Raw genomic sequence first — 27,344 nt, 5'->3', positions numbered from 1 at the left:
GCTTTGTACTGATGAGGACACCCAAGCTTGTGCTGATGAGGACGCCCATGCTCTGTGCTGGTGAGGATCACCTGCTGGTACTCTGCCAAGGAGCAGCACATGCAGCCTCTTGGGAGCACTAATACAGACCTTTGGTCAGAAGACAACCCCATTACTGGCTTCCTAATAGGTGCATAACTAAGCAGTGGGTGGAGAAGGGCACACAGAACTTGTTTAGAAAGACCATTTTCTCTTCCCTGCGTAAGGAACAGGAAATATCCAAGTGGTGAGACGTGTATTATTTCACAGCAGCTCCCCAACTTGCAACTTTTGTGTTTGAGGTGGCAACAACTCTTGTGCCAGGACTCCATCAGACCACTTCTCTGTGGCTAGCCAGCATCACAGGGCATGTCTTGTCCTCCTGTAGCCAGTAGTCCCTGCTAGAGGTCCTATCACATCCATGCCCTCAACTCCTTTGGAAGGATCTATAGGTACGTGGGCATGAAGACTGCTTCCAGGTCTCTGAGATAGATCAGGATTTATTCAGGGACTGGAAATTGAGAGCTCAGCATGGGACACCCATGCCCACATAGTGGTGCACGCTTGTTTCTGTGCACATATAAAACTCAGAGTAGAGAGATCACATCGTTTAAATGAAGTACATGTAGTTGAACTTTGGCCTCCACTGCTTTGACTGCAGAAGAAAACAAGGGTCTAAAAATAAGGAAATGTTTGTCTCTTGGAAATTTTCTAAGCAATTAATCTAAGAATTATTGATGTTTCTAATTTTGTCAGAAGAGGGAAGACCATCAGTCACACTCAAAAATACCAGCTCTTTGCTGATAGCTCATGAAGTGGAATGTCTTTTTAATGAAGTTGCTAGAAGAAAGGTTTGCTGCCAAAATCAAGGATATTGCTCTATCCCACTCATACTCCTTCATCAAGGAAACTGCCAAGAAAATTCTTTCTCCCGAAGTTGTTGTGTGGGATTTTTTTTTTCTTTTTCTTTTTTTTTTTAAGTGCCTGAAAACCAACTCCAAAGCCAACTTTACTTTTAAAAGAAGTAATGATAATATATGCTAACAGGAGGTTCCACAAATCAGTATAAGATCACTGAAACCAATTCTCATCTGATCACACATGAATGAACAACGTGTGGGTTTGAGCTGTGTTCATGATATGATGATAGCTCCATCTTTCATTTAGATTGAGATCAAATGAATATTACTGAGTGCTGGGTGGTAAAGTGTTGATAAGTCACTGTTTTATCATTCTGTGGAGACTAAAGTGAAAATATCCTTGTTTTGATGTAACTGAGCAATAGATTTTAAAGCACCTTGCAATGAAATAGATAACTGTTGCTTCACGAATGGCTCCCTTTCCTAGAACTTTGATTAAAAAGCAATGAGCCTCACAGGGTACATCCTTCTTTTAATAAAGAAAAAACAAGCAGAAAATCAGAAGTTTTCTATATACATTTGCATAGTTATCAATTTCTTAATCTTTCTTGGAGGATTCCTTTGGTAATTCACAGGAGGATCCTTGTGTTGCTCACTGACTTGAGTGACTTTCCAGTGAATTCGTTAGAAGATCAAGATCTGAGACGTATTTGGTGGAACAGGATGTGCTTTTATTATTGAATAAGTGATTTGTATGGTGATTTTATATGCCTCTTTACAAACAGTGGGCTGATTCTTCAGTGTTCATCCTGTTTCTAAGCAGTGGAGCTTCACTGGTTTTCATAACATTGGTAGCAGAGGAGAGAATTAGGAAATACTTGATGCATGAAGTGAGAGGAAGCATGGAATGTCTGAGGAGTGGGTAGGGACAGAAATTATTGGTGAAGGTGATGTGGAAGAGAGAATTAATCAGTTGAAGGTATTTTAAGGACATTTTAAAAGCTACGTGTAGCAAGCAGGAATAGAGAGACATTTAAAATACAAGACCTTTATTTTTATAAGGCATGATACTGAGAATGCAGGAGGTTATTACTGTAGTAAGAATGGGTCATACAGGGCATACAGAGCAGGAAAAGAAACTGGAACAAATGTCAGAGACAGAACTCTCTGTTGGTGAGATTATGATTATGTAAGAGCATATGTCACTGAAAGGATCTGAAATATTGGCCGTCAGGTAACTGGTAAATCTTTCATTGGCCACAGGCAAAATATTCTCATTAGAGTCAACATCTCATACTTACATACATTTCTGCTCCTTTCCATGTCTGAAAAGTAATGGTTCCCAGGAAAAGGAATCAGATCACCAAAATCTGAATTTCTAATTGAACATTGGTGATGATGCTGTTCAGAGTTCAGCAGTTGCTCTTAAAAACAGCACTACTGTTACTCTACCATTAATGCAAAAGCAGCAAGGTAAATTATGGTAGATGAAATGGTAATAGTTTTCTAATAAGTAAATACTAAATACATCTTTGCAACATATTTCTTTTGGATGATTTAACTAGAGAGAGACACAGAGATTAAGCCATAGATGGTCTTCTTCCAAGGTTTCCAAACCCTGCTGCTTCAGACATGATATATTTCATTGTTAGGATATTGTTTTGATGGTGCATGGCATCAAAAATGCAAATGCTAATAGTGGGAATGGACACTTATAGGAAATGTGCAAAAAATTAAGAGAAATTATGATACAGACTTTTTCAAAGATAATAGGAAAAAAAAGATTGTGTTTATTTTAGGGAGCTAAGGGATAGTAGTGAAAAGTAAGAGGTAAGGGAAAAAGATAAAATATAAGAAAGGACAAAGTTTTATATACTAACACAATAAATAAAAGTCCTAGAAAATGAAAAATGGGGAAAGGCATTAAAACTCACATACAAGAAATCTCAGAGAAGCTGACATCTTGAGAACAGCAAAGAGGCAGAAGTAAACTGGCCTAAAAATGTAACAGGATCAGCTGTTCTGTTTATTTACAGTCACTAGGAAGTGGTGAATAGTGACATTTTATTCCATGTTGGATATAATCTGGTTTTCCTAAGGTTAAACTTTGGAAAAAAGCTTTCTGGTTCTGCCACTTCTTCTTTTCTACAACAGTAATACAAATTGTTTGGTGTTCACATGAGAAAAAACAGTTCGTTTGTTTGAAGACAGTTATCTGATGGACTTTGTTTACTCCCTCAGAGGATGTTAGTAGTGAAGGAAGATGTGCTGTTAACCCTTTCTTTTGTGAAGGAGTTCATCTTAGTTGAATTTACCGAAAATTTTCAGTGATGGCAGAAAAGTTTTTGATCTGATAATTCATATTTTTCCATCTAGATTTTGTCCTGGGTTTTATACAGTATTTCTTGTTGCAATTTATGCAATGATACAAACTTGTCCAAAATTTTTGTTGAATCCATGCAAACAATTTTTTACGACACTCGCTATAATGACTATATGATACATGGGATTTCAAAGGTTCCTTTGTAAACCAGTATTGTCTTTATGAGTGTCTACTACCTACACTTAATGTTGAGAACTGCTAGGGTTTTGTTTATTGATAACAAGCATTAGTAGGAACATCAAGATTATACAAGCACTTGTTTACGTGTGTGTGATAGACAGAGAAGCACAGCAAATTATTTTTGCACTCAATTTGTCAAATGTTTTTCTATGCCTCTTAAGGGAGTTTGCTTACCGACCTTTATCATGTTGTTCAAACTCCCAAATTCATTCCTGTTGAGTAATTTCTAAAATCAGGCAGCACACTGTGTTATGCATGAAATAGCAGTTGGGTAAGACACGGGTCTGTGTTTTTCACGGCGGGCTGTCAGGACTGGATGTCATTCTAACTTTCAAAGTGAATACAAATCAAAATCTTCTTCCAGTAACTTTATAGATTATATCCAGGCTAAGTTTTTTCAGGTTTGTACACAAATGGTGCTCAGAGGGAACAGAATCTGCACATTAAACGCCTGTTGTACACACCCAGATGCAGCCCTCCCAGGTCAGCTGTCCGTGTGGAGAAGGAGCATAAGGTGGCTTGAGCAATCATCAGATTTTTAGGGAAAAGAGAAGATAGCATCATCACCAATGGTAACCACATCCTTGTCCACAAAAACTTTTCAAGGGGCACAGCAAAGCACCTGCACTGGGGTTCATGGCTGAGCTTCACAAGCTGACTATTGCTGGACCAGTTTGGGGGCAACTATCTGGTTTTCCTGTACCTTATCTGCAGCACAAAGATTGTATGTAAAGACAGAGAAGAGGTCTTAGGAAAAAACAGCAAAGACATTGTCTTAAAACAAAATTAAAATATTCCTTTCTTTCATTTCTGCTAAGATCCTTCATGTCAACATATCCTCTCAAACAGAATTCATATTATGACTTATCTGGATGAAGTTAACTTTTGAAATAAAATGTATTTATTTTGCTGTTAATGTTCAAAAATAGGCGTTTATCATGGAGCAAATATTCTATTTAAATTATCAATTAAAAACCTTTGTGAAATGGAAGTAGCTTACTGTGCTGCAATTTGGGAATTACGAGTTGCTTTCAAATGTAGGAGCTGTAGGCTGTGCCATATGTCACTGGGAGGATGTTTTCTCATATATTCACAGAAAAATCTTGGATTTGAATGATGAATTCCATGAACTTGGCAGTAGAGCATAAGGAATAAAATAGAAGTGGCTAGCCTCAAACTCCCCTAGACAAGTAGAAGCTAGAAACTTGCCATATGTCATTGACTTCCATGAGCAATGCTGAACAGTAGAATGTCACCCAGTCTTGCAGCATTAAATACTGCCCTAAGTCATTAATACAAAGCAGATGGCTTTGTTGTTGATTAGAGCTGGTTAGAATCTGAAATTCCCATTCCAAAGGAAATTTTGACATTTGTATTTATTTTCACTGCCTGTTGGAACAAAACATCAAAATTTCCCAGTGGGATGGATATTAAAAATTATCTGGAAACACCAAGTTATTTCACTTCATTGGCATTGAGTTGTTTTCTCAATAATACCAAACCAGAATAATTCTAAAATTAATCAAATGTACATGCCAAGATGAAATTAATAAACATACAAAGTAACACTGAAACGTTTCTGCCATGTTAAAAGGAAAAAATTAAATTGAAATTATAAATTATAACATTTTTACAGAATGTGTTTTCTTGAATATGACAAAACATTTTGATTTCATCTAAGCTGCATTACCTAATGGAAATGGGTTCTAGTGGAAAAATGTTCACCCTGTGCTGTTTGTCCAGGGCCGGTAACGTAAAGGATCATCTTGCAAGTTCAAGGATGTAAAAATTCTGAGAAATTAGACATGCACAAAGAGAAAATTAGTACAATATCTGCAGTTTAGGAATATCTTTGAAGACTGCTTTAAAAATTCCTACAACTCCCACGAAATTCATTTATTCATCTTGATCTGTCTTACATTAGGTCTCTTTTGTTCGGGCACACTCGAGAGTGCTAAGTGCTGGACAAATCATCCCTGGGATGGACCTTCATATTCATGAACTTGTAAACTGTGACATTATCTTAGTGTGTCTTGTTTCCATCTCCTTAGCAAGATTCTGGTCCTGACTGCCAGAACCTCCCACTCCAATCTCCAGCTGCCTACTTTCCTGGAGAAAGTTCCAATAGCTCTCTTCAATATGGAACAAAAACTCGCAGTTACTCTCCAGGTAGGAGCTTCCACAATCATTCGTTTCCCTATCATAAGAACATCTTTAAAAATATCTAGTTTGCCAGCTAATGGCTCCATTTTTTCCAGTATCATGATTTCTTCTTTTTTTTTTGTCAACACCCGGTCTCTGCTGTAGGATAGGAGACCATCTGTTAACAATTTTTTAAGGGTAGTCTAAGCACAAATGTCACTCTTTTGGAGTCACATGCTATTTATTTACAAACATTAAAAAATCAATATCATGAATTCACATCAGCTTCTAGTCTTACTTTGTGCAACAGTAGCTTTCTGCTTTAGTTTCCACTATCCTCCACCAAGGTATTGCATATAAGATTACATAAAAGGACCAAACAAGATGTAGGACAGATTAGAAACCTGATGAAGTTGCTGCTGGATGAGTTTGATGACTGGTGTGCTCAGGTACACTGGGGAAGATTATGTTACTACTGGTGAGTGCCCTGCACAAAGGAGAGAAGCCTTACGCAAGAAAGGAGAATAAACTGGGTTTGACGTGGCTGGACATGTGAGAATCAGGATAAAGACAAACAGCAGTGACGCAGGTGTGTAGGAAGGGTGGCTTTTCTAAAGCACTCAGGCCCTTGTTAGGTACCAAAATCAGTGGTGCTACTTTCTGGCAGGTCTCAGTTTACTGGATACAGATGCTTTTTGAGAAACTACCTATTGCACAGGTGCCCAAAGGGGAGGCGTGTTTTGTTTGAGAAGCCCGAGTTTAATTGTGGGTGCTGGGCACCTGGAAAAAGTGGGACCTTGAGCATTTTAGGACTTGTGGCCCAGAAAGGTATTGTTAACCAAAGAGACTTTAGGCTCACAAGTTGCTTAATAGGAGACATAGTAACTGCAGAAAATTCCCATCATTTGGATCTTGATACGTGGTCTCCTTCTGAAAGAATGTTGATAGATAAAGTCACCTGCAGATGGAAAAGGTGAGAGATTTTGCCAGCTCCCCTGCTGTCGGCTTAACACCCATGTTTATAAATACTGCAGATGTCCTGTGCTTAGTGAAACAGCTGAATGCAGTAAAATCTGGAAAGGCAGCCTCCTGAGGGTAGATGTTCTAATGTACTGTTAGCAAAGTGTCTCTTGCCCTTTGCCATACAAAATTAGGCAAAGGCAAACATACTTTTACAAAAATACTATTTCCATAGAGTTTTAAAAAATCAAATACATAAATAGATATATCTAATTCCCAAAAGAGTCATCTGAAGTCTGCCAAGACAAAGAGTTAGTTATTTTAAAGACCTTAGATGGTTCTACCCAGGGTTAATGAACAAAATGTTGTGGTTTTTTCTTACACAGCGTATGGTAAAGTGTTGTTTCTCAACTTCACAAGTGAATGATTATGAACCAAAAAACATGTGAATATTGGCATGGTTTTTATTGTTGTGAGTTCTAAAAGAATTAGGAAGAAATGAAATTAAATAACAAGACCTTTTCTGAGTGTAAGAGGAGGGATAAACAAATCTGTATGGGTTCTTCCTCTTTTGTCTGGTTTCTCTTTTTTTGCTCATTTCTCATAAGGAAGAAAAGATTACTTTCAAGCCGTGCTGAGTGGGTGAAACCTTTGCTGGCCCTGGGGAATGGCTGTCCAATGCTTACTGCATCATTTTTTGCACTGCTCCAGGGGGGTGGCAGCACTTCCCAAAGGGATTCCAGACAAAGCCCAGGACACTGAGAAAGACTGAAGTGCTAGATACCCACCATGTGCATAGGGGAGCCCGCATTTACACCGACTTACACTTTGGAGGGTCACTGTAGGATTTGGGAACATGGATTGCTTTATATGATAACCCCAGCACCCCCTTTTCCATGTGTCTTCACTGCCTGTCCACTCTGCCTGAGGTTGCACCTTAACTAAGCAGACAACCTTCCTAAAGTTGCTTAGGTGTGCTTTGTCTGAAGCAGCAGAGATTTTGTATAAAGTGAGAGAGCTCCATCTCCCCTCTGTGATAGCCAGGCTGTTGATGCAGCAGCAGCAAGTACCTGATTGCCAGGAGGTTAAGGACAGACTTGACTGCCCCACGCAATCACAATCTAATGGGTGGAGGTGGCCCATTACAGACTCTCCTCTTTGGTGGATAGATGTACACCAACTTTCAGTCAGGAGCAGCTTCAGAAACAAGCTCTGAGTCATAAATGCAGGGCTGTAAGATGGAAAGAGTGACCAACCATGAATGAGAGTCACTGCACAGTGTGACACACTGAACAAATGCTCTTTTCCCCAGCTCCCAATATTAGAAATGCTCATGCCTAGTCATCCTTGTTGTACTTTACACTCCACCTTACAGGAAATGCTTTGGAAACAGAGACCTTTTCAGGAAGCCCCAATGATGCTGAAGGCGATGCAAAGATGAGGGGTGTGAACATCAACCCTTTCACTGCTTGAGACTGAAACACTGCATATTGGTCTCAAAACACCTCCAGCTGAGACTGTGGGCATTGTTGAGAATAACATGATAAGCACTTGGCTGTTATATAGTTAACTCACTGGTGCTGAAGACAGCAGTAGTAATGTACTAACATTTATTGACAGGGCACTGCCTTTCTGCTGCATCCCCCTCCTCCACCCGCACACCAGCCCTCATTGCTAAAATGCACAGAGGAATTATGGTAAAGAGAAATAGAAGACAAAGTGGAGCAGCTGTAGCATTTCTCTGCCAGGGCAAATCTGAAGGGAGAAGAGCCTGGGCTTTTGATGTTATCCTTGAGCACCTCCAAGTTTGAAACATGTGAACTCTGCAACTGCTCCTGCTTGGACTGCCCGCCTCAACCAAAACAGAGTTATAAAGGATTTGCTTTTATTTCTTGTTTTGAATTCCCCTGGGGTAGCAGGAAAGCTACTTGACAGAACAAATACTGTCAAAGGAGAAATTAGGAGCACCTTTGGTAGTGGAAGGATCCCCAGTAAGGGGCTAGAGAAACAGGAAGATGACACTAAACAAAACGGGAACTTAAAGCAGTGAAAATGTCAGGATCCTGGAATCAAACTAAGATCCTAATACAAAATAAGTGAGTATTGTGATGAACAGGTTTGGAAATATCAGTGGGCAACTGGATGGCACATGACCCGTCTTTCTTCTGTTGATAAAGAAAGCATAAATACTGAATGATGATCCCATCTACACCTGTTCCTTGGGTTTTTTCCTCTTAATTTCTTCATTAGTCTTCATTCCTCTTCTTTGATGTCAGCTATGGTTTTAGCCAGACATATATGGGTACTTGTTTTACTGCACTACAAATCTGTTTACTGCTGTTCCTTCTGAATATTAATAAGAGAATGTCAGATTTTTTTTATGAATCTTCCTCATGAATTTCATCTGGTTTTTGCTCTTTGCCAGTATAAAGAGATAAATGGAGGATGGCAAGGATGAAAATTTTGTTCTGCATATATTTATTTTTTTTGCTAAGTCCCTAGGTGTTTTTTAATAAATTTGGTTTTCTTTCAAAAATATGTTCCAAGATGCTATTAAAAAAAATTAAGCAAAAGCCTTTCTTGGCAAGCATCTCCACACTGGTTACTCAAATGAACGTGTGAAAACAAACTAGAAATGGCCAGAAGGAAGCAAAGTGGCTGCTTCCAAGAGCCTGGGGGGTTGTTTTCTGTGGAATGGAAATGAAAAAAAAAATCTCTTGACCAGGTAGCGCTTACACTTCACGGTAGGAGACTAAAACCAGATAAGTTATTCTTCTCAGCACAGCTGCTGCTGCTGCTGTAACTATTCACTGTGTCCCACCAGCAGAATCCTGCACCGGCACTGGAATTTCCAGTGGGATAGTGGAGAGCAGTGCTGGAGGTGGCTCTGAGGCTGTGAATTGGGAGCTCAGGGATTGATCACAGAGTCTCCTGGGCTGGAGCACATCAGAGATCAACAAACACGTCCCTGCCTTGCTCACCAAGTCTCACCAGAGAGCTCCAAGATCACAGACAGTGCTTTGCCCACATTTACTGTTGGGTTTGCATTCATGATGAGGCTATGGCAACATTGGTGTCCCAGCCACAGGGAAGAGCATACACAGATGGGAAGTGAATGTATCATTTGAGATAGCTGTTGCTTTGAACTGTCTCATTACATAGCTCGTGGAGCAGTTAGCAGTATTACAGCCCAAAGGAGTAACTGACCTTATGAAAGAAACTTGGCTTTTATACCAGATTGTGTTCACCAAGCCTTGACTTTTTTAAATGCACATAACTTCCCCCATTATGTAAGGGCATGGCCAAAGGTGAACCAGAGCTGCATTTGGAAGCATGTGTACACTGGATCACAAATAACAACAGATTGCAGAGACTGACACATTGTGGTGAACTGGTATTTGGTATCAAGCTTTACCAAGCAGTGAGAGCAGCTGGCAGAGGGGAAGGAATAGAGTAGTTCTAATGTGGTGAAGTTTGGTAACAGGACAAAATTTTGGTCTGGAAGCGCTGGGGACACATACCCAGACAAAGTGTCATGCTCTGAGATGCACTGCAGTCTCCCCTTGATATCCCTCTGTTTATATGCAGGGTAAGGGGATGTCATACTGCAAGGTTTGGTCAACCCGAGGTTTGGTCAACCAGGGCAGAGCAGTACCTCTTCTCTGAGCTTGTGACAGAGCTCAGCTGCGCAGTGACAGGCAGAGAAAGAACTGGTAGGGGTGGCAGAAAGTGATGGCAGAAGAATTTAGCTTGCCAAAGCCCTATCTGCTGTGCTGTGGAGGCTGGTATGCAGTGACAAGAGAAGACTGCTCATGGGTAGGACATGAAAGAAGCTGAGATCCCTGCCATTTCCAGATGTGCAGACAGCTTGAGAGATAGGTGGTGTATATGAGTCCACTTGTCACACATCCAAGTTTTCAGTAATGATCTGACAGGAGGAAAAACCACAGCAGTGACGGTGAGTGGAGAATCGCACTCATACCTCAGAGTGGCATTGCCACGGGGGACTGACTCATGCTGGAGCACTGCTTTCTCACCACTGTCAGGTAGCAGAGCTGGCTCAGAGTGATGCTGTTGTGCTGCTCAGCCTTAGTTCATTCCAGCAGTCATCAGGAGCTTGTGCAGCTGCTTGGCAGGGATTGAAATCCCACGATTGCTAGTCTCGGGAAAATTCTCAAATTATGTGTTAGAAATATTAAAGACAGCATTGCAACCGTAAGTGGATTATTTATTGGAAACAGGTCAAACTGTGTGTTAGAAACCAAGAAACAGAAGTTTCTGAAGAGAAAAATCACAAAATGGAAGTTTCATTGCTTCTTTCTGAAAAGTTTTCTGCTTTCATTTTTACAGAGCTGGTGTCGGTAGCCAAGCCTATGGTGTGTTTAACCTTGCTGTTCCCACTGGAAACAGATCAGGCAGGACTTGTTTTCAAACTTACTCTTCAGACCTTTGAGGTGATTTGTACCCTGTTAGCTATAAAGCACCCAATAGGCTAAAATTTTCATTTTTAGAGCAAGGCTTCACTGGACAAATGCCCCTTTCTCATAATACTTCTTCCCAGCACTGAACTTCCCCTCAGATTTAAGCCTAAATGAAAATTAAGAAGTCTTGTTGTCTTTGGCAGACTGAGCTCAATCAAAAAAAAAAAAAAAAAAAAAGCATGGAGTTTTCTTTACACAATGGTTGTCAAGTTTGGAGAGTAAAAGCGCTGTTAGAAATGTGTTGTTAGAACTTGGTTATTATAACAAACCTTCAACAGAAAAAAGAAAACATTTATTTCTTTTAAGGAAATACATTTAGATGTTTGCATTGCATGTTTGTTTGCATTGCCTTGCTCTCATTGCAGTGGGTTGACTGCGTGCTGCTGGTTGCTGCAGCTTTCCAGCTCCAGCAAGGTTGTTGCTTGAGCAGGCAGCGTTTGCCTTACTCTGAGGTTTCACATTGAGGTAACAACTGTGTGTGAACAGCAGCAAGCTGCAGGCAAAGAGACATGTGATAGCACAGGTGTTCACTGCCCTTCTGCCCAGTCAGAGCTCCCTGTGTGAGGAGAAGGCTGTAACAGCCGCGCTGTCCTGTCTGCACACAACACATCTGCTGCACTCTCAGTGCAGTGTCGCTTTCTGCTTATGTTGAATTGTCACAGGCCAGTTGTCTGTCAAACAACTCTGCTGTCTTCATCTTAAAAACTCCACACGTGGACCTGAATAGAGGAATCTTAAGGAATTTTAATTTCCTTTAAGGAGCATTGCCTATGATATTTCCTCCAATAATCAGTGAACAGGGATTCTTTCCATAGCAACTGCGCAGCAGGGACGCTTTACTTCCTGATATTCTGTAGTTGTTCGCTGAAATGGCATCAACCTTTCAAGCCATAAACACATCACATTCTTTTACCAAACAATATTGCCTTAAGAATTAAGACCTTAATATTTTAATATGTTTTTCTATATAGCAAGTCATTCATATATATCTAACACCATTGTATCAGAGGAAGAAATTGTAGAAATGCAATTAAACATATTCATTAAGCACTTAATTTGTCTTTCTTTTGTACACCTACAATATCCATTTCTCAGTATTGTCAATATTTTACTTTGCCATTGTGATTGCCGTTCACTATTTACTTGTGTATTTTGAACTTCTAATAATTTATTAGAAATTTGAAAGACCTACAGGAATGATAAAGTGTGAAAAAATACCTAAAATCAGTTTCAGTTTTGTTTTATTCTGTGCCTTTATTGCTGTCATTGTTAGCTGACATTCTCTTAGCTCACTGCACTCTGCCCATAATCTAATCTCTTGTGAAGAGTCAGGCAGCAGTCTATGAAGTGATTGTAAGGATCTTCAAGTGTCTTCAATGGTACTTTCTGTACTTGCACTGCAAAAGCATTTTGATCTGTTGCTGATAGATAGAACAGGCACAATAAATCCCATTGTTACCGTTCCTAGAACACCACCTATTAAAAAGGAAAAATCTGGAGGGCAAAGAACATGATAAAAGTTCATCACAAGTGGACTCAGAAATAATGCTACTAGTTTTTGACTGCATCACCTGGCATCACAACAGCTGTGCGTTTCAACCTTGTAAGTCACAGATGGTTAACTCTCCCTTTCTGCCTGGAGAACACAGATTTTTCTGGTTGTGGTATTCTGCAAGGCAGTGCACTCTACTCTTCTGTGGTTTTTAGTATTTGGTGAAAATATGTGATACCTACAACATTGTGCAGCTATAAAGGCATTATTTCTTAGAGTGAAATACGGTCTTATTGGCTGTATTGAAGGGCACTGCCTGCATCTTACCTCACTATTTCATTTTTCAGAAGACATTGGACTAGAAATGTGCAAGCTGAGTTTTCAATTTTCAAATGTTTGAGTTATTAAAAAGCAGGAGGGGATTATATGGCTAATTCTAGCTCATTCCTACCACAGCTGGTTTGCACCTTAGTCAGCAATCTTCCCTCCCTACTCTATGGTCTGGAAAGTGTGCTGCCTCTGGCAGGGTCAAAGAGCTGCTGGCCAGGGATGTGGGCAGCTGCTACCTTCTCTGGGGATTTTACTGGGGGTTTTGTGTTAAACTGGTACCACTGTAAACTGAGCCCGGCCACTTCCGCTGTCCAGTTGCTCTTCCATCCCACTGGCAGACCCTGATTGTGTTGTTTTGCCTGACATAAAGCCCTCTGGCTGCCCTAATGTAATCCATTCGCTCAGCTAATTCCCAGGTTGTTTATTTAGGGCCCTGTCCAACACCCGTGGAAGGCAACACAACGTTCAGCTGCCTCGGCAGCTGTTGGACCAGGCCTATGAAACAGGGACTTTTTTGCTGTTTTCAGGGCATTAAGAGCTTGGATTACTTAAAAACTGTACAGCATGTTTTGATCAGGATGAAAATACAAAAGGCAGTAGAAAAAATTACCTTTGAGGTGGCATTTTCCACTTTTCAAGTGTTTTGGAGACACTTTGGAGGAAAATAAATTGTTTGTTCAGCATAGTCAACCAAGCCCCTGAAAGGGTCAGGAGGTGGATAGGCCCCCACGGGGCAGGATTCTTTACCCTTCCCAGCCTCCTGCCTGTGAACAGGGGAACCTGTTCTCCATGAACTGTGTAGGCAACATGTTTAGACAGGACATGTAGTTAGCAAACAGCCATCAGTGGATCCTGGAGACACGGATGAATCTAGGATGGATCCGATAGTTTTTACACTTGAGAAATACAGCTTTTTGGTCATTCTGATCCAAGAACACAGGGAATTAAGGAATCAGTCCTCTAGATGCCTAGGGGAGCCTCAATTTCTTCTTCCCAATGCCAAATAGAAGAGATGGTAGATTAGCTTCGAATGGTGGTACATTTCTCAGTAGTTGGCTTCTGTCATGTATCAATACTGTATTATTCTTCATTTTTTAAAAGTAGTATCTTGTTTAAGAAAGGACATTTTACTGAATGCTCATTAGCCATTCCAGTCATTGTTACTAAATCTATCTCTGGGCCAGAGACTCCATTCTGACAACAGTGTGAGTCATGTTTAAATTATTTTGCAATTCTACTGTACTTATCCATACATTACATCTTAGTTGTGACTGTCATTTGCATGACAAGTTCTCAGGCAGGTTTCTGTCAATAGAGAAGGGCTTCCCACAAATCAGTATAATGTTAAGCTTCCAGTAAAACTGATGTTGCTTTGTGGAGCCAAGGCATTCAGGCTCCAAAACTTAAAACCCAAAGGCATCATTCATTAGTAAATCTGCTGCACAATGTGATATGTAGCAACTTGCCTTAAATGAAATATAATGAAGGTGATTTAATAGAGACTGTATCCAGTAATACTTCTTAATGGTTAATTTAAGAGAAATGAATTTCCAATTTCATTGTCTAGGTACTTTTTTTTTTTCCTTTCTTCTTTCTTTTTTTTTTTTAAAGAGGTTTTTTCAAAGAGCTATGACCACCCAGATTACTATTACTTAGTAATAGATCCAGTTTTTGGCTGCAAGGAAGATTAAAAACACAGTAATTGTTTGAGGTGGGGCAATCCACCGTTGATAAAATCTCTTCAGATTTTATCTTCATTTTGAAGTAAAATAGGAATTGGTCAATGCCAAACAAAAGAGGCAATTTCTGGTTTGCTTTCTGGTTAAAAAGATGTGTGTAGAAGGGCTTTGGAGTTACTGGTTTCAGTGTACACTGCAGTTGCACCTTGATCCCATTTTGGAACAAGACCAAGGGAACACAGGCCTTTGTACCAGTCTGGTTTCCACCAGAGGTACAAAAATTGTTTCTCATTAGGCCAGGTCCTCAGGACAGTGGGGTGACAGGGATGGAGGGTGTGCTGCAACACACAGCTACTGGTCAGCTGCGCCTTGCAACATCCATTGCTTACCTCGTGATTTCAGGGGGAAAATAGGATGGCAATAAATTCAATGTAATTACAGGTCTCCAGACTGTCAAAAGACAATGTAATCAACATGTAGATAAGGTTTATTAATTTTTTAAGAGTATACATGTAGTACTGGACATTGTCCAAGGTTTCAGTTGATTCCCAAGAGTGAACTATAATCAGAAAACTCATAATGCAGCATACTGTTGTTCTACACCCTCCAAGCTAATCAGTATCAATAATTAATAATAATTCATATGTGTTTGGTTTTGCTCTGCAGGTAATATTTTAATTCCAATATGGGAAAGCAAAACAGCAAACTACGCCCTGAAGTCATGCAAGATTTGCTAGAAAGTACAGACTTTACAGAACATGAGATCCAGGAGTGGTACAAAGGCTTCTTGAGAGACTGTCCAAGTGGACATTTATCTATGGAGGAGTTTAAAAAAATATATGGAAACTTTTTCCCTTACGGGGACGCTTCTAAGTTTGCAGAACATGTATTCCGCACTTTTGACGCCAATGGAGATGGAACAATAGATTTCAGAGAATTCATCATAGCCTTGAGTGTAACGTCGAGAGGAAAACTGGAGCAAAAGCTGAAGTGGGCATTCAGTATGTACGACCTCGACGGGAACGGCTACATCAGTAAGTCAGAGATGCTGGAAATCGTGCAGGTATGTGCTGCTCAGAGGCACTGCTGGGCTCCCTCCTTCAGAGCAAATTGTGAAGCAGTGTTGCACTGAGACACTGAATGAAAAACTGGCAGCATTGGTTTATGATCTTGCATAACTGCTTGGGTATAAAATGCTGTTTCACTTGACAAAGATCATGTCACAATTCAAACTCCAGCATTTAATATCCACTGCAAGTTCTTCCTGAGTGACAAGCTGCATGGATATTTCTTCCCTGGGAGCTCTTTTGGGCTGGAGCACAGCAACTAACCTCCTGATAAATGTGATTCTCTAACCCTGTCAATTAATTATGATTAATTACAGTTGAACCAAGTAGGTATATTAGAACAACGAGGGAGTGTACTTTTAAGGAAGGCAGGCTCCCTCCACAATAAGAAGCAAATCAACATTGAAATCATGTTATTATGAAGAACCAGCTCCCATATTATAAAGGTGTTTTGTCTGCCCAATTCCAGTGAGGTCTGCATTATTAGAATCATACTAGCTGTCTTCATACGAAGTTGCCAGTATAGATAAACCTTATCTGGGTAGATGATGACTCCATACATACCTTCTTTGGTTGTGTTTTTGTGTGGTGTGAGTCCCATGTCACTTCGGCTTTCTCCAACATGTTTTTGCCCTTGAGGCACATCACTCTACTGAAAGATTTAGAACATTTTTTATATGGCAGTGTATTTACACAGCTTGAATCTGTATAATGCAGCACTGTTTAAAAAAAAAAAAAAAAAAAAGCCTGTTATCAAAATCCTTTCCTTTCCCTGGAAATTTTGGAGTGCTAACAATGTACTGTATTATTCAGACTTATATTTGCACTGAAAACCAAGGGAAAGTAATGCACACAAATTACAGGCTGTGATGGCAAGCTGCGTTTAGGGAGTCAGCCTAATGTGGTGCTCCTGTCTTTCTACCAGAGCCCTTCTCACATCCTTCAGTGGCCAATACCAGCACTTGCGCTGCTTCAGCAAGAGCAGATCCAAAGCTCAGCTGCAAATCTAGAGCTTCTGTGTCATCTTTCACTTAGTCTGTTTTGTGTACCTGTGTGTAAGTTGAGGAGCAGGACCTCCCTGTCTCTGTGCCGTGACAAACCCCATGGAATATTTGCATTAGGAGATCTTCTGTTCCTTACAAATCTTCCTCTCCCCCAGGCAGGGTAAACAGTCTGTCAGTTATTGTTTTTCTGGCTGTATTTCTCCTCATGAAAAAAACAAAAAGAATCCCAAAAGAACTAACATGGTACATAGGAAACACAGGGAGCCAAACCCGGGTGACCGCCCGCTCCTCTGGAGGAGGAGACACCGCGGGGGCTGCAGGACCCTGAGCTGCTGTTGAGGAGCCCGGGAAGGCGCCGTGCCAAGAGGCAGCACAAACCCCCCAGGCGACGAGATTTACAACCAGGGAGAACAAGGCCACAGATTTGTTCATGTCAAATGAAATGAAATGAAAACATCAGTGGCTGGATTTTCTGTAGTGAGCCAAACGAGGACCAGCAAAGCCAGAAGCTTTTTCCAGTTACCCCAGATCTGCTTGCCTGCAAGTTTAGAGGCTGAAATGCTCTGCCTGTTCTTCACGTTCACATCAGTACCAAATCATAGCATTGTCCTTTACAGCCATGATGCCGTCATCAAACAAAATTGCCGCTTAGGGATCAGCACAGGGTGTATCCAATCCTGAGCAGCACTCCGGCTGCCTACAGCCCTCAGCCTGGCACTCCAGCCATCCCACTGCACTTCTTGGGAGGTTTGGCTCTCTCCTCCTTTCAGACTGAATGTGAAACTCAACTGCATGATGCTTATAATCTCACCTCATTTTGAGGGACCCAAATCTGAGGGTCTGAAATAACCGGTTTTTAGCCTGAAAAACAGTTATTTCTGTACCATGGACTATCAGCAATTTTTCAATCAGGAAAGCTGCTCTTTCTGTGATGGAGCTTCCCATAAGGCAGTGTACTTGTAGATCTCACCCTGTTCTCTTCTTTCAGGGTTTTTTGGATGCAGGGATCTCCCTGTATTGCACTGGTCAGCCATAGCTCCTCCCAGCTGGATTGGATTTGTTGTGTAGTCTCTGGAAACGTGTTCAGCTGGTATCTGAAACTGAAGTAGATGAGCATATTTTCTTGCTTTGTTGAGAGGTTCCTTTGATGTAGAGTGATTAGATACAAAAAGCCAGCAAACAACTATCACTTTCATTTATGAAAGATGATTATTTTTTCATATGGAATGACAGGATTCTGTATCAAATATCTTCCTGGGGGCTCTCAGCTGTCATAATTTTTCTCAGAGTGAAAATCAGAACTCCAACAGATCTCTGATATATGTCTTAAAGGAATCTATTGCAAGTCCCTTATCTAGCATACATTTGCAAATTGATAGAGCAGGATTATGTTTTCATTGGGGTTTTTGCCTGAGACAACACATCAAAATGAGTGCTAAAAGAAACACCTTTAGTCTGAAAGTCTTAGATTCACTGAAAAATACTGTCCCTGTTAGTGTGGGATTACTGTATTTTAAATAGCATAGGGGCAAGGCACACTTTTCTTCTTTTTCAGTCTGCTTTTCTTTGTGCTTTGAAAGCCCTCTCTCTGCAGTGATTTTCACTGTTACGCTGATGCTTCCTTGCATTGCCTTTCCATTGCTCTGGCCTAATCTAACAGCACTGAAGGCAATGCAGGCACTGCACTCCTGCTCAGCTTTGCATTAAGGAGATTGAGGTAACAGTGGCAGCAGCAGCAGCAGCGGCGCAGGAACAGCAGAACCACTGGTTAAGATGTCCCACAGGAGCCCTCTGACTGGCCAGCTACCAAGGAGATGAACCTGAATGGTCCATAACATCTTTCTAAGTCCTGTTTTCTTTGCAAAATGATGTGCTAGGTGGCAGAGCACCTGCATTCCTTTAAGCTCTGTACACCGTCATGCCCTTTAACCACATAGGCACAGCCGTGCAGACTCACAGTGGCTGTCCATGAGCATCCCTAGACCAGTCTCCAAAAAGCCCTGCCTAGAGATCCACATGAAGCCAACTGCACAGTTTGGAAGTTGAAGGACTTTAGTGGTGGGCTGGCAGTTGTAGAGCCTCAAAAAAGGAGTTCCACGGGATACTGCTGCACTTACCAGGCACAGCACATCTGCAGACTACTGCAGGAGGAGGCTTCACAGCCTGCCCTCTTGACAGACCTTGTCACAGTTCCTCTCAGATTCATGTCTCAGACTTTTCATGTCTGCCATATGTTTACCTATAATCTAAATAGCCCAGTCCACTCAAAAATAGCTGCAAACCAGTTAGAAGATTTGTTCCCCTTGCTGAAACAGGACATATTTGGCTAGTCTCTTAAAATAAGAGTTCAAATGAGAGATGGAAACCTTGTTCTAAGGATAAATTTTTTCACTGCATGGACTCAGAAGGCATTTTAAGAATACTGTGCAGAGACAAGAATAACACTTTCAGTTTAATAAAAACAGAGTACACACGTTTCACTTGCTGTAATAGCTTATTTGCAAGTCAGGAAGAAACAGAAGCTGGTATGGGAAGAAGAAAAAGCTGATATGGCTCTGTAAAGGCAATGTCAAAAATCTCCATGAGTCTGAGAGGAAAACAGTTTTTTTCAGGCCAGTCATTCACACCATGAGACTTTCAGGCATCAGAATTTATTTCAACAGAGTAAAAAGGATCAACTGAAAATTTGTGCTGTCATTGCTGTTTCCATCACCATAATGAGCTTTTTGACAGTTTGTCAAGTATACCAGGAAAATGCAGCCCTCACCAAGGCTTCTGGTCTGAGTGCAGCAGTGGCAGCCAGCAACTGGGAGCAAAACCTGTGTGAGTGGGCAAAGGGATGAGATTTGCCCTGAAATCACCCATTGCTGCTCATCCACACACAGCTGGAAATCAAAGGGGAGAGTTCAGCAGAGCAGCAGATGAAGCTGGAGCCTGTGCTTGCTCCAGTGATGTATACAGGGCTCTGGAGGCACAACTTCCTCGTGTCAGTAAAGGGTGCCAGGGAGCTGTAAGGAGCACTTCTGACAGTTCACCTATTAAAGCTGCCCTGACTCAGGAGACTGCTGGCAGGTAACAATTTCCAGTGCTGAATGCCGCTGTTGGTTTTCAGCCCAGGTTCTGGGAGGCTGGGCAGTTGCACTCCATGTGCAGTGGAACCCCTGCAGCCTTTCAGTTGCAGGTCCTAGCCCAGGGTTAGCACAGCCCAGCTCTGTGTAATTATTGCATGAAACCGAATTCCTTTCAGAGCTTTCTCTTTCAAACATACAATAAAGAGTTCTGTGTAGCTGCATTGAATTAATATGGGGCAAGTCTCAAGATTCTTAATCAGCTTTAGCTGGTTTTTACTTTGGGAAAACTTCCCAATGAACTTCTAAGTAAGGACAGAAGAATTTGTCCAGAGTAACCATTTTCAGCATGAAAGGAATGCTTACTATGCTATTCCCATCTGGCTTTCCTAGAATATCTCATCTCTTATTCGCTTCACACGCCTCTGTGAAAAGGACCCTGTAGGATGAAGTCATCCTGAAGAGCTTTTTTTGTCCTAAAAATCTGCATATTCTTACTATGGTTACTTTGATCGGGGTAAACACGCCCTCACTCCCGGTCTGGGGCATTCCTCCCACACTTTCAATGCAGATTCTCTGCTTTGCCGTCCTCTCACCCAGAGAGAGGGAGTGACCCCTCCACCTCTCTTCCTACCCCAGACAAAAGCCAGACAGCTTCAGATGCGGCAGATTTATAAGCCTCATCTCTGCTCTGACCCTCGCGAGCCTTGCATGCTGATGAGGAGAAGCATGGTCTAAATTCTTACTGTCCACCATTTTTTTCCTTCCCTGTTGCCTCCTTCCCCCAGCCCCCTCATCCCTGTGTTTACATGCTTGCATGTTCATCCTTTTTCCTGTGCTCCTGGTGTCAGAGTATCATGGCTGTGTGGACAGCATCCCTGCCTGTGCTGAGTACTCTGGAACACTAATTCTCTTGGGAGCCTTTGGACACTCCTGCAGTTCAAATGATGATGAGGAGGAGGATGATGATGATGATGATTAAAAGGGTGTCCACCACTTTTCTATTCAGCCAGCAGGTGTTCATGCTGAAGTGTTCACCTTTATTCTCCTGTTCAGGTCCATAGCCTGTGTTACACTTCCCAAAGGGCAGACCTGAAAACTACAGCCACACTCTTGGTGACATAACTGGGGGAGGAGATGTTTGATTATGCTGAGCATAAGTGAGGGATAATTAATTAAGCAGACAAATGCTTTTCTTAGGATGTAAGTCTCTTTAAAGCCCAGGAGGTGTGAAAGGTGAGCTGTTGGCAGAGGAGAATCCAGCAAGATGGCCAAGGAAGCGGATGCTCCCTAGTCTGAGTGTAAAATGTCTGTGCTGCTTAGTGGCATCCTCTGCGCTGTTACATTCCTGGAGCAAATCCTTGGGGATTCTAAGCCAGATGATGTGAGCTGCTAGGCAGAGTGCCTTCATGGAAGGGAAGAGAAGAGAGGGGTGGCCCAGTGAGAAGTCTTGGCTTGCACCAGGGACCCCCCTCCCAAAGCAGGAGGAAAGGAAGAACAAATAACTAAAGCAATCAGGTGACAGCCAACGAGTTGCAGTGGGCGGCAGAAGGGCCCAGTTGGACCAGGGCAATGGTGCCTTGGGCTGGGATGGGCTCCCCCTCCAAATGGCTGGGAGGATCCCCCAAGGCCACCACCCTGCAGCCATCTGGGTGCTGCTGCTGTCCCAGCTGTGGCACTGCAGAGATACCTAACACAGAGCCCTGGTGTTCACTGGCGCTGCATGCTTACGTTTGCCAGCAAGGTTTGGGTGACCAGTGCAGAGACAGATCCTCAACCTTGTTTTAAAATTAACATTACCCCTCTTTAGGGGCAGCTAGTACCAAATGTGTCTGTGCAGAGAATAGCTATGGGTGGTAGTGGTGCTCTGTGGGACCAGAACATCTGTGGAGCGAACTGTGCATGCGATTTTGAGCTGTGCACACTCACCAACCCCCAAGGAAAAGGCCACCTCCTTGATGGTCCAGTCTTTGTTATCTGTGAGGTGCAGCAAATGCAGGGAGTGAGTCATTGCTTTCCCCACAGACAGGATTCTGACCAAGGAGGGAGAGAAAGGAGATGGGGGAGAAGGAAAGGCAGGGTGAGGAGACAGGTGTGGTGAGGATGAAGCCTGTGTGGCCAAAGCATGGAGATTCATCACAGCACAGGACGAGACCTTGGTGGTCTGGCTGTTCCTCCAGGCTCTGGGAACTGCCATTGCCTAATGTGTTGTACAAATGATAAATTCATCCAAAGGCTGTCTTAATAAGGAAAAATGTAGCCTTAGTCCAAACCCAGATGGTGTTTGACCATGACTAAGTAAAGAAACACAGTATTTCACAAACGAGTGTTCCACAGAAAAGGGAAGCTGCATGTACTGGTGCCATCCAACACCCTCCAGCACCCAAAAAGCAGGTCTCTCTGGTATTCCCAGGATATCTTCTGCCTTTTTCTGTCACAAGAAGATCATTGTACCCTTGCATTAAGATAATGTGTTTCTTAGAAGCTCTTTGCTTCTGTCTATCACACAGGCAATTTATAAGATGGTTTCTTCTGTAATGAAGATGCCAGAAGACGAGTCAACACCAGAGAAGAGGACCGAGAAGATCTTCCGCCAGATGGACACCAACCGTGATGGTAGGCACCCTCCAGGGTAGGCACAGCTACCAGGGGTGGCTGGGGTGTCCCACACACTTGGGACGACCTGCAAGGCCAACAGGGTGTGGGCAGGCAGGCCTTCACCTTGCAGGGTTGCTTTCCCAGGGATTTGCCTGGCTGCCCTGGCTGCCTTCCATCATGCGTGGCCAGAGGCTTGACAGGTGTTCTGCAACCCACCCCATGCGCTAAGTAAACGTGTTTCTTTTCCAGGAAAGCTCTCTCTGGAAGAGTTCATCCGAGGCGCCAAGAGTGATCCATCCATAGTCCGTCTCCTGCAGTGTGATCCCAGCAGTGCCGGGCAGTTCTGAACCTGTCCTTTGGATGAATTATGTATCTGCTTTTTTTTTCTTGCCAAACAACATTCATGGTAGTGTTGCCTCTGTGTGGCCAATTATGCCTTCATTTGTGGCATCTTATAGCTTCTTTTGTTGTGGGTTAATTATAAGAATGTTGAATTGCTCTTAACAATTTGTCCAGAGCACGGGCAGTACTGTTTTAAACAGATATTGTGGTGTTACCATTGTTTTTAAAATTTCATTTTGGTTTTTTTTTTGTTTGTTTGTTTGTATCTGTTTTGGAAAGTACGTGTTGAGGAGGAGTAAACCAACAACAAACCCCTTGGCAGCAAGACACACTGACAGATTTTAGATTGCTGCTTTAGTTGTTAAGTATTCACCTGCAGGACCTGAAAGTGTAGTAAGGCTGAACCAAAGGGGTTGTGATGGGTGGGGTAGTAATCACCTGGAACCTCCTCTCCTGTCCAGGAGGCACCAGTTAAGGTCAAAGACAGGACTGGGAAGAAGTATGAAAGTGCAAAACATGTGCTGGGTGTATCATCCACTCTTATGCCTCATTGTTTCAATGCTGTGAACACTTTCCAGGTTGTGAAGGAGAAGGGACAAAATGAAGGCTGACATTTTTTTACTAGGTTTACAGTGGTTGAAGTCATATGGCTTTATCTGAAAATTCAGCAATTTGCAATCCTGATCTCCAAATCCACAACTGACAATACCTCTTGCCGTTTGGGATCAGCAAAAGCAGACACAGATATGAAAAACTGGGTCTTGACAATGAATTTAAGGGAGATAAATGTTGAATGTGAAGTTTTCAGGTTAGTAATGAAGTAGTTGCTACTAAGGAGAGTGGGCATTCACATGAGGAACTCATGGAACCTGCAAGCAGCTCCATCTAAGACACATTGCTGTTCTGAATGCTCTTGCATAGCAGGAAGTTTTGGGGGTGTTTTTGTCTCTCTCCATGTAGCTAACAGAGTTTCCGGGCCTGCTCTTAGGGGAAGGCTGTCATAAAAACTTGTTTTAAACATAAAATTGTAGCATTTATATTTCATTTATTTTAGTAAAGTTCAAAAAATCTGTACTGAAATGAGGAAATGGTACGCTTTATGATATATTTATATATATAAAAATTAAAACAAAAAAAGATCAACTCTTGAGAGAAATGTTGAATGTTTATCTTTTCGCCTAGATGCAGGAGTTCTGAAATTTGCTGCTGCAAAATTTTATCCTTTGGTCAAAATTGCTGTATGCAAAGCTAGTACACACATGTGGGATTTCTTAGGGACTTTACAAGTGCTGTTGCAGAAGAAAAGCTGGAAAAGCTGTAGCAACAGGAGGCATTATGCTGACTAAATTGGTATTAATCAGTTATTAGCTGAAGTCTGCTTTGTGATCCTGTTGGAGAGGTACCCATGCATTCAGCGCACGGTGTTGGGAATTCATGAGCTCATTAGAGTAACCTTTGTCTGACAGGCAAAGTTGGAATTTTGTCAAGTGACCTTGTAGATGCTAATCCCCAGTAGCCTTAATAAATAAACCAAGTAAAATAAGTCTGCTTTGCAGATGATGATTAGCTAAGTACTAATTAGAAGTCATGAATAAGTAGTTGAGTATAAACAATCTTCTGTGGAACACTAGCTAGCATGTACAATAACTGACAGAAACAGTCCTATATGTAATTTTTCCATACCATTTGCTTTGCCAGGTGTGAAGTGCAAAGCATGTTAAGAGAAAATAAAAGTAAATTGAAAATAACATTGTTAATCAGCTGTACTAAAATTTTTATGAGTGGCTAGTGACACTCAAAAAATGTCTTCAAGCACACACCTTTGTCTCAAACAATCACAGAAATCCAGTTGATGGTATATTTCCATTGCATTCATCAAAATACTGAGCTGAGATGAGTGTGGGAAAATAAGAAAGCAAAGTAGGCCCAACCAAAACACAAACAGATTTTAATATCCAGTGCTTTCAGGTGTTATGAGCAATACTGGCAAGTTTTGCACCAATTCTTCTGGCTGATGAAAATGTTCCCTCTCTCCTTCTCCCAAATCTTCATTAGACACCATGTGCACAAATCTAACCCTTCAAAGGAGAGTCTATGCCTACTTTCTTCAAGGTAATTTTCTGCTTTACCTGGAGAGGTTCTGGCCCTCTCTCCCATATCCATCACCCATGTATTTTGAAAGTCATGTTCTGTCTTGAGTGCTTTAGGGTTGTTTTTCAGCAGGAGAAGCCTGGCCAGACTGCTGGGGATCGTGGAAGGAGGGTCAGTGGGCATGCACTGATCAACACCCCTCTCTGCCAGATGGGAATGACCAGTGCCGCCGCCCCAGCCACTCCAGGGGTGCTCCATCACCCCCCCTGTGTGGGCAGGACAAGGTGACACCAGAGGATCCCTGCTGAACTTCCAACCTCCCGGCTCAGTGCAGGCACCCTCGTCCAAAGCAGCCCAGACCTGTGGAAGCTGGCATTTACTGAAGGTGAACTCAGATACCTTCTATAGTTCCATCTTCTTCTTAATGCAGTGAAAGCAGTTGCATGTGACCGAAGCTTTTAAAACGTTGCCTTTTATTTAAGTGACTGCATACCACCTCTTTTTCATTTTACAAGATGCTTCTGGCTCAGAACCTAATCTCTCTGTTTTTACTCAGTAGTTTTGGGGTGTTGGGGCCAGGCTCGCCTCCCGTGTTACTCCTGTACAACAATGTGCTTGAAAGCACAACCTGTGCTCTGACCCCAGGCCAGCAGAGATGTAGTGCTTCCCACAGTTCACAGAATTTGAAATAATAAGAATGAGCTTACAGCTGCAGAGGATATAGCTGCAGATAAGGCTTTTGTATAAACATTTACAGAGTGAACCAAGGTTATTCTTTTACCTGACTGCCACTGATGATTGGTGTTATTTTAAATTATTAACTGTCCCTTTCTTCCTCTGCCTCTGCATGTACTTAAGGAGTGATTCATAGCTGGAGTTGTGATAGGAACATCTGCAGACCTCAGATCAGCAGGACAGCAGTGGTGTGCTGCACCTCGAATTGAAATTTTCTGCTTTGCTGTCACTTGCATTTGCAATCAGAGCTGCCTTCATAAAGCTTTTGAAGGCAAAGTGGTGTATCCTGTATAAAATAGCATAGCAAGTCAGACACTTTTGAGTGATTCGCTAGCAGTATCTCCATACAGGAAGGATGGCAGACAGCACATACTATTTCATATGACTTCTCAATTTTGTAGATGCATTCTCTAGTTTCAGTTGCATGTGCAAGAGGCAGCCTTCACTCATGCATTGTCCAAAGGAATTAATGAGTGCATCCCACATGCAGATTGAACTCATGGAAAATGCCAGTCCCATTTATCTGACGTTCCTAGTCAGCTTGTCAAACTCTGGGCCAGAAGATGTGAAGTGAGGACTATGACTTACGAGTTTTGGAGTAGCCTCTCTTTGTTTTAGCATGCTTTGGGAAGGGAAAAGGGAACACAACCCTTGTAAAACCAACACACATGTTTTTGTGAGCACTTAGAGCTTGAAAAGGTCTGAAGAAATGTTCATGTTTCAACATTATTTGAAGCCCTGTCAGTTCACAGCAGTGATGTTCCTGAGGTTCCCAGAGCTTTGCTGTTCCCTTACTGTTCTTAGGAGCTTGCAGGATTTTTATCTTGTTGCTGGCACATTTTGTCCTTGTTGTTCTGTGTTGTAAGGCATGACCTCCACATTTGCGGCTGCTTAAAACAGTAAGCCAGAAGTGTGTTCATTTTGTAGCTGGATGAGGTCTGTGTGCAGAAGTATTGCACACCAGCACAGAAAGTAGTCATACATGACCAAGTCCCCATGGTTTGAACACTGCCCCTGGGGAGCGAGCCCCAGGACTTTTCAGCTCTCTTCAGTGATGGCAGAAGTGCAGTAATGCGGCTTAGCTTAATTTTCTTTCACTGCAGACCATGTTAAGTCGCATTACTGTGCATTTGCTGTGGGCAGAACCTTGTCTCAGCTGACTCATGGAAACTTGGTGAACGGTGGTAACTTGGTGTTGAGCCCTAATCTGCAGACTAAGCTGAGACGAGAAGATGGCCTTGGCCATACATCTCTGTCCATGTGAACCAGAGAACACGGTGACACCTGGCAGGTCCCTGGGGACATGTGACAGTGAGAAGGGAATCTCCTGCCTCAGAACAAATGCCCTGAGCTGAGCTGCCTCCTTCTTTTAAAACTCTCTCTTCTTTTAGCACCGCTGGTGTAGATGCAACACAATAGCAATATAGCAGGTCAGGATTGAGGAGGGATCCTTCAAGAGTTTCCTTTTGCAGTTAGTCTACAAGTGCCAAGTGAAACAATTGGAGGGAAGGGCTGGACAAGTCTTCCTGAACACCCTGTACACCAGCACCTCCTTTTGTCTTTCTCATGGTGCTCCCTTGGTTTCCTGGCATGGCAGTCATTGGGCTCAGGAATTAGATGTTGGGTAGCTGGTGCAAGACTGGTGGAGAAGAATATTTCACCTGGCCTTTGCATAAGCATTTGGATGCATTCTTTGCGGGATCTCATGTAGTAGCCTTAAAGTGGGGAAGCTCCTTTTCTTGCTATCATGGGCAGAACTTGTGCTTAGAAATGTAGAGAAACGTGGCAAGTGCCAGATAGCTGAGCAGTACTCAGAGCTGCATGCAGAGTTTTCCACTGATTGTGCAGTAGGCAGATAAGATAAACAGCAGCGATACATCAGACACGTGGTGTGATGTGTTTCCAGATAGGGCT

At 42.2% G+C, this 27,344-nt stretch overlaps 1 protein-coding gene across 1 annotated transcript in view; it reads left to right on the top strand.

Annotated features, from left to right (window-relative positions):
• NCALD (neurocalcin delta) overlaps positions 1-22,609 on the top strand; it is a gene marked incomplete at its 3' end in the record, with an annotated part of 51,185 nt that extends 28,576 nt beyond the window's left edge. Inside the window, exons 2-4 of the mRNA XM_082294763.1 lie at positions 15,192-15,588; positions 22,175-22,280; positions 22,512-22,609. Coding sequence (XP_082150889.1) covers positions 15,211-15,588; positions 22,175-22,280; positions 22,512-22,609 — 582 coding nt within the window. The 5' untranslated portion in view covers positions 15,192-15,210. The remainder of the gene's footprint in view (positions 1-15,191; positions 15,589-22,174; positions 22,281-22,511) is intronic.
• Between the last annotated feature and the right edge of the window lie 4,735 nt (positions 22,610-27,344).

The sequence above is a fragment of the Coloeus monedula genome, assembly GCF_965178545.1.
Source record: "Coloeus monedula genome assembly, chromosome: 1".
Classification (NCBI taxonomy): Eukaryota; Metazoa; Chordata; class Aves; order Passeriformes; family Corvidae; genus Coloeus; species Coloeus monedula.
This window is presented reverse-complemented; position numbering and strand designations above follow the sequence as displayed.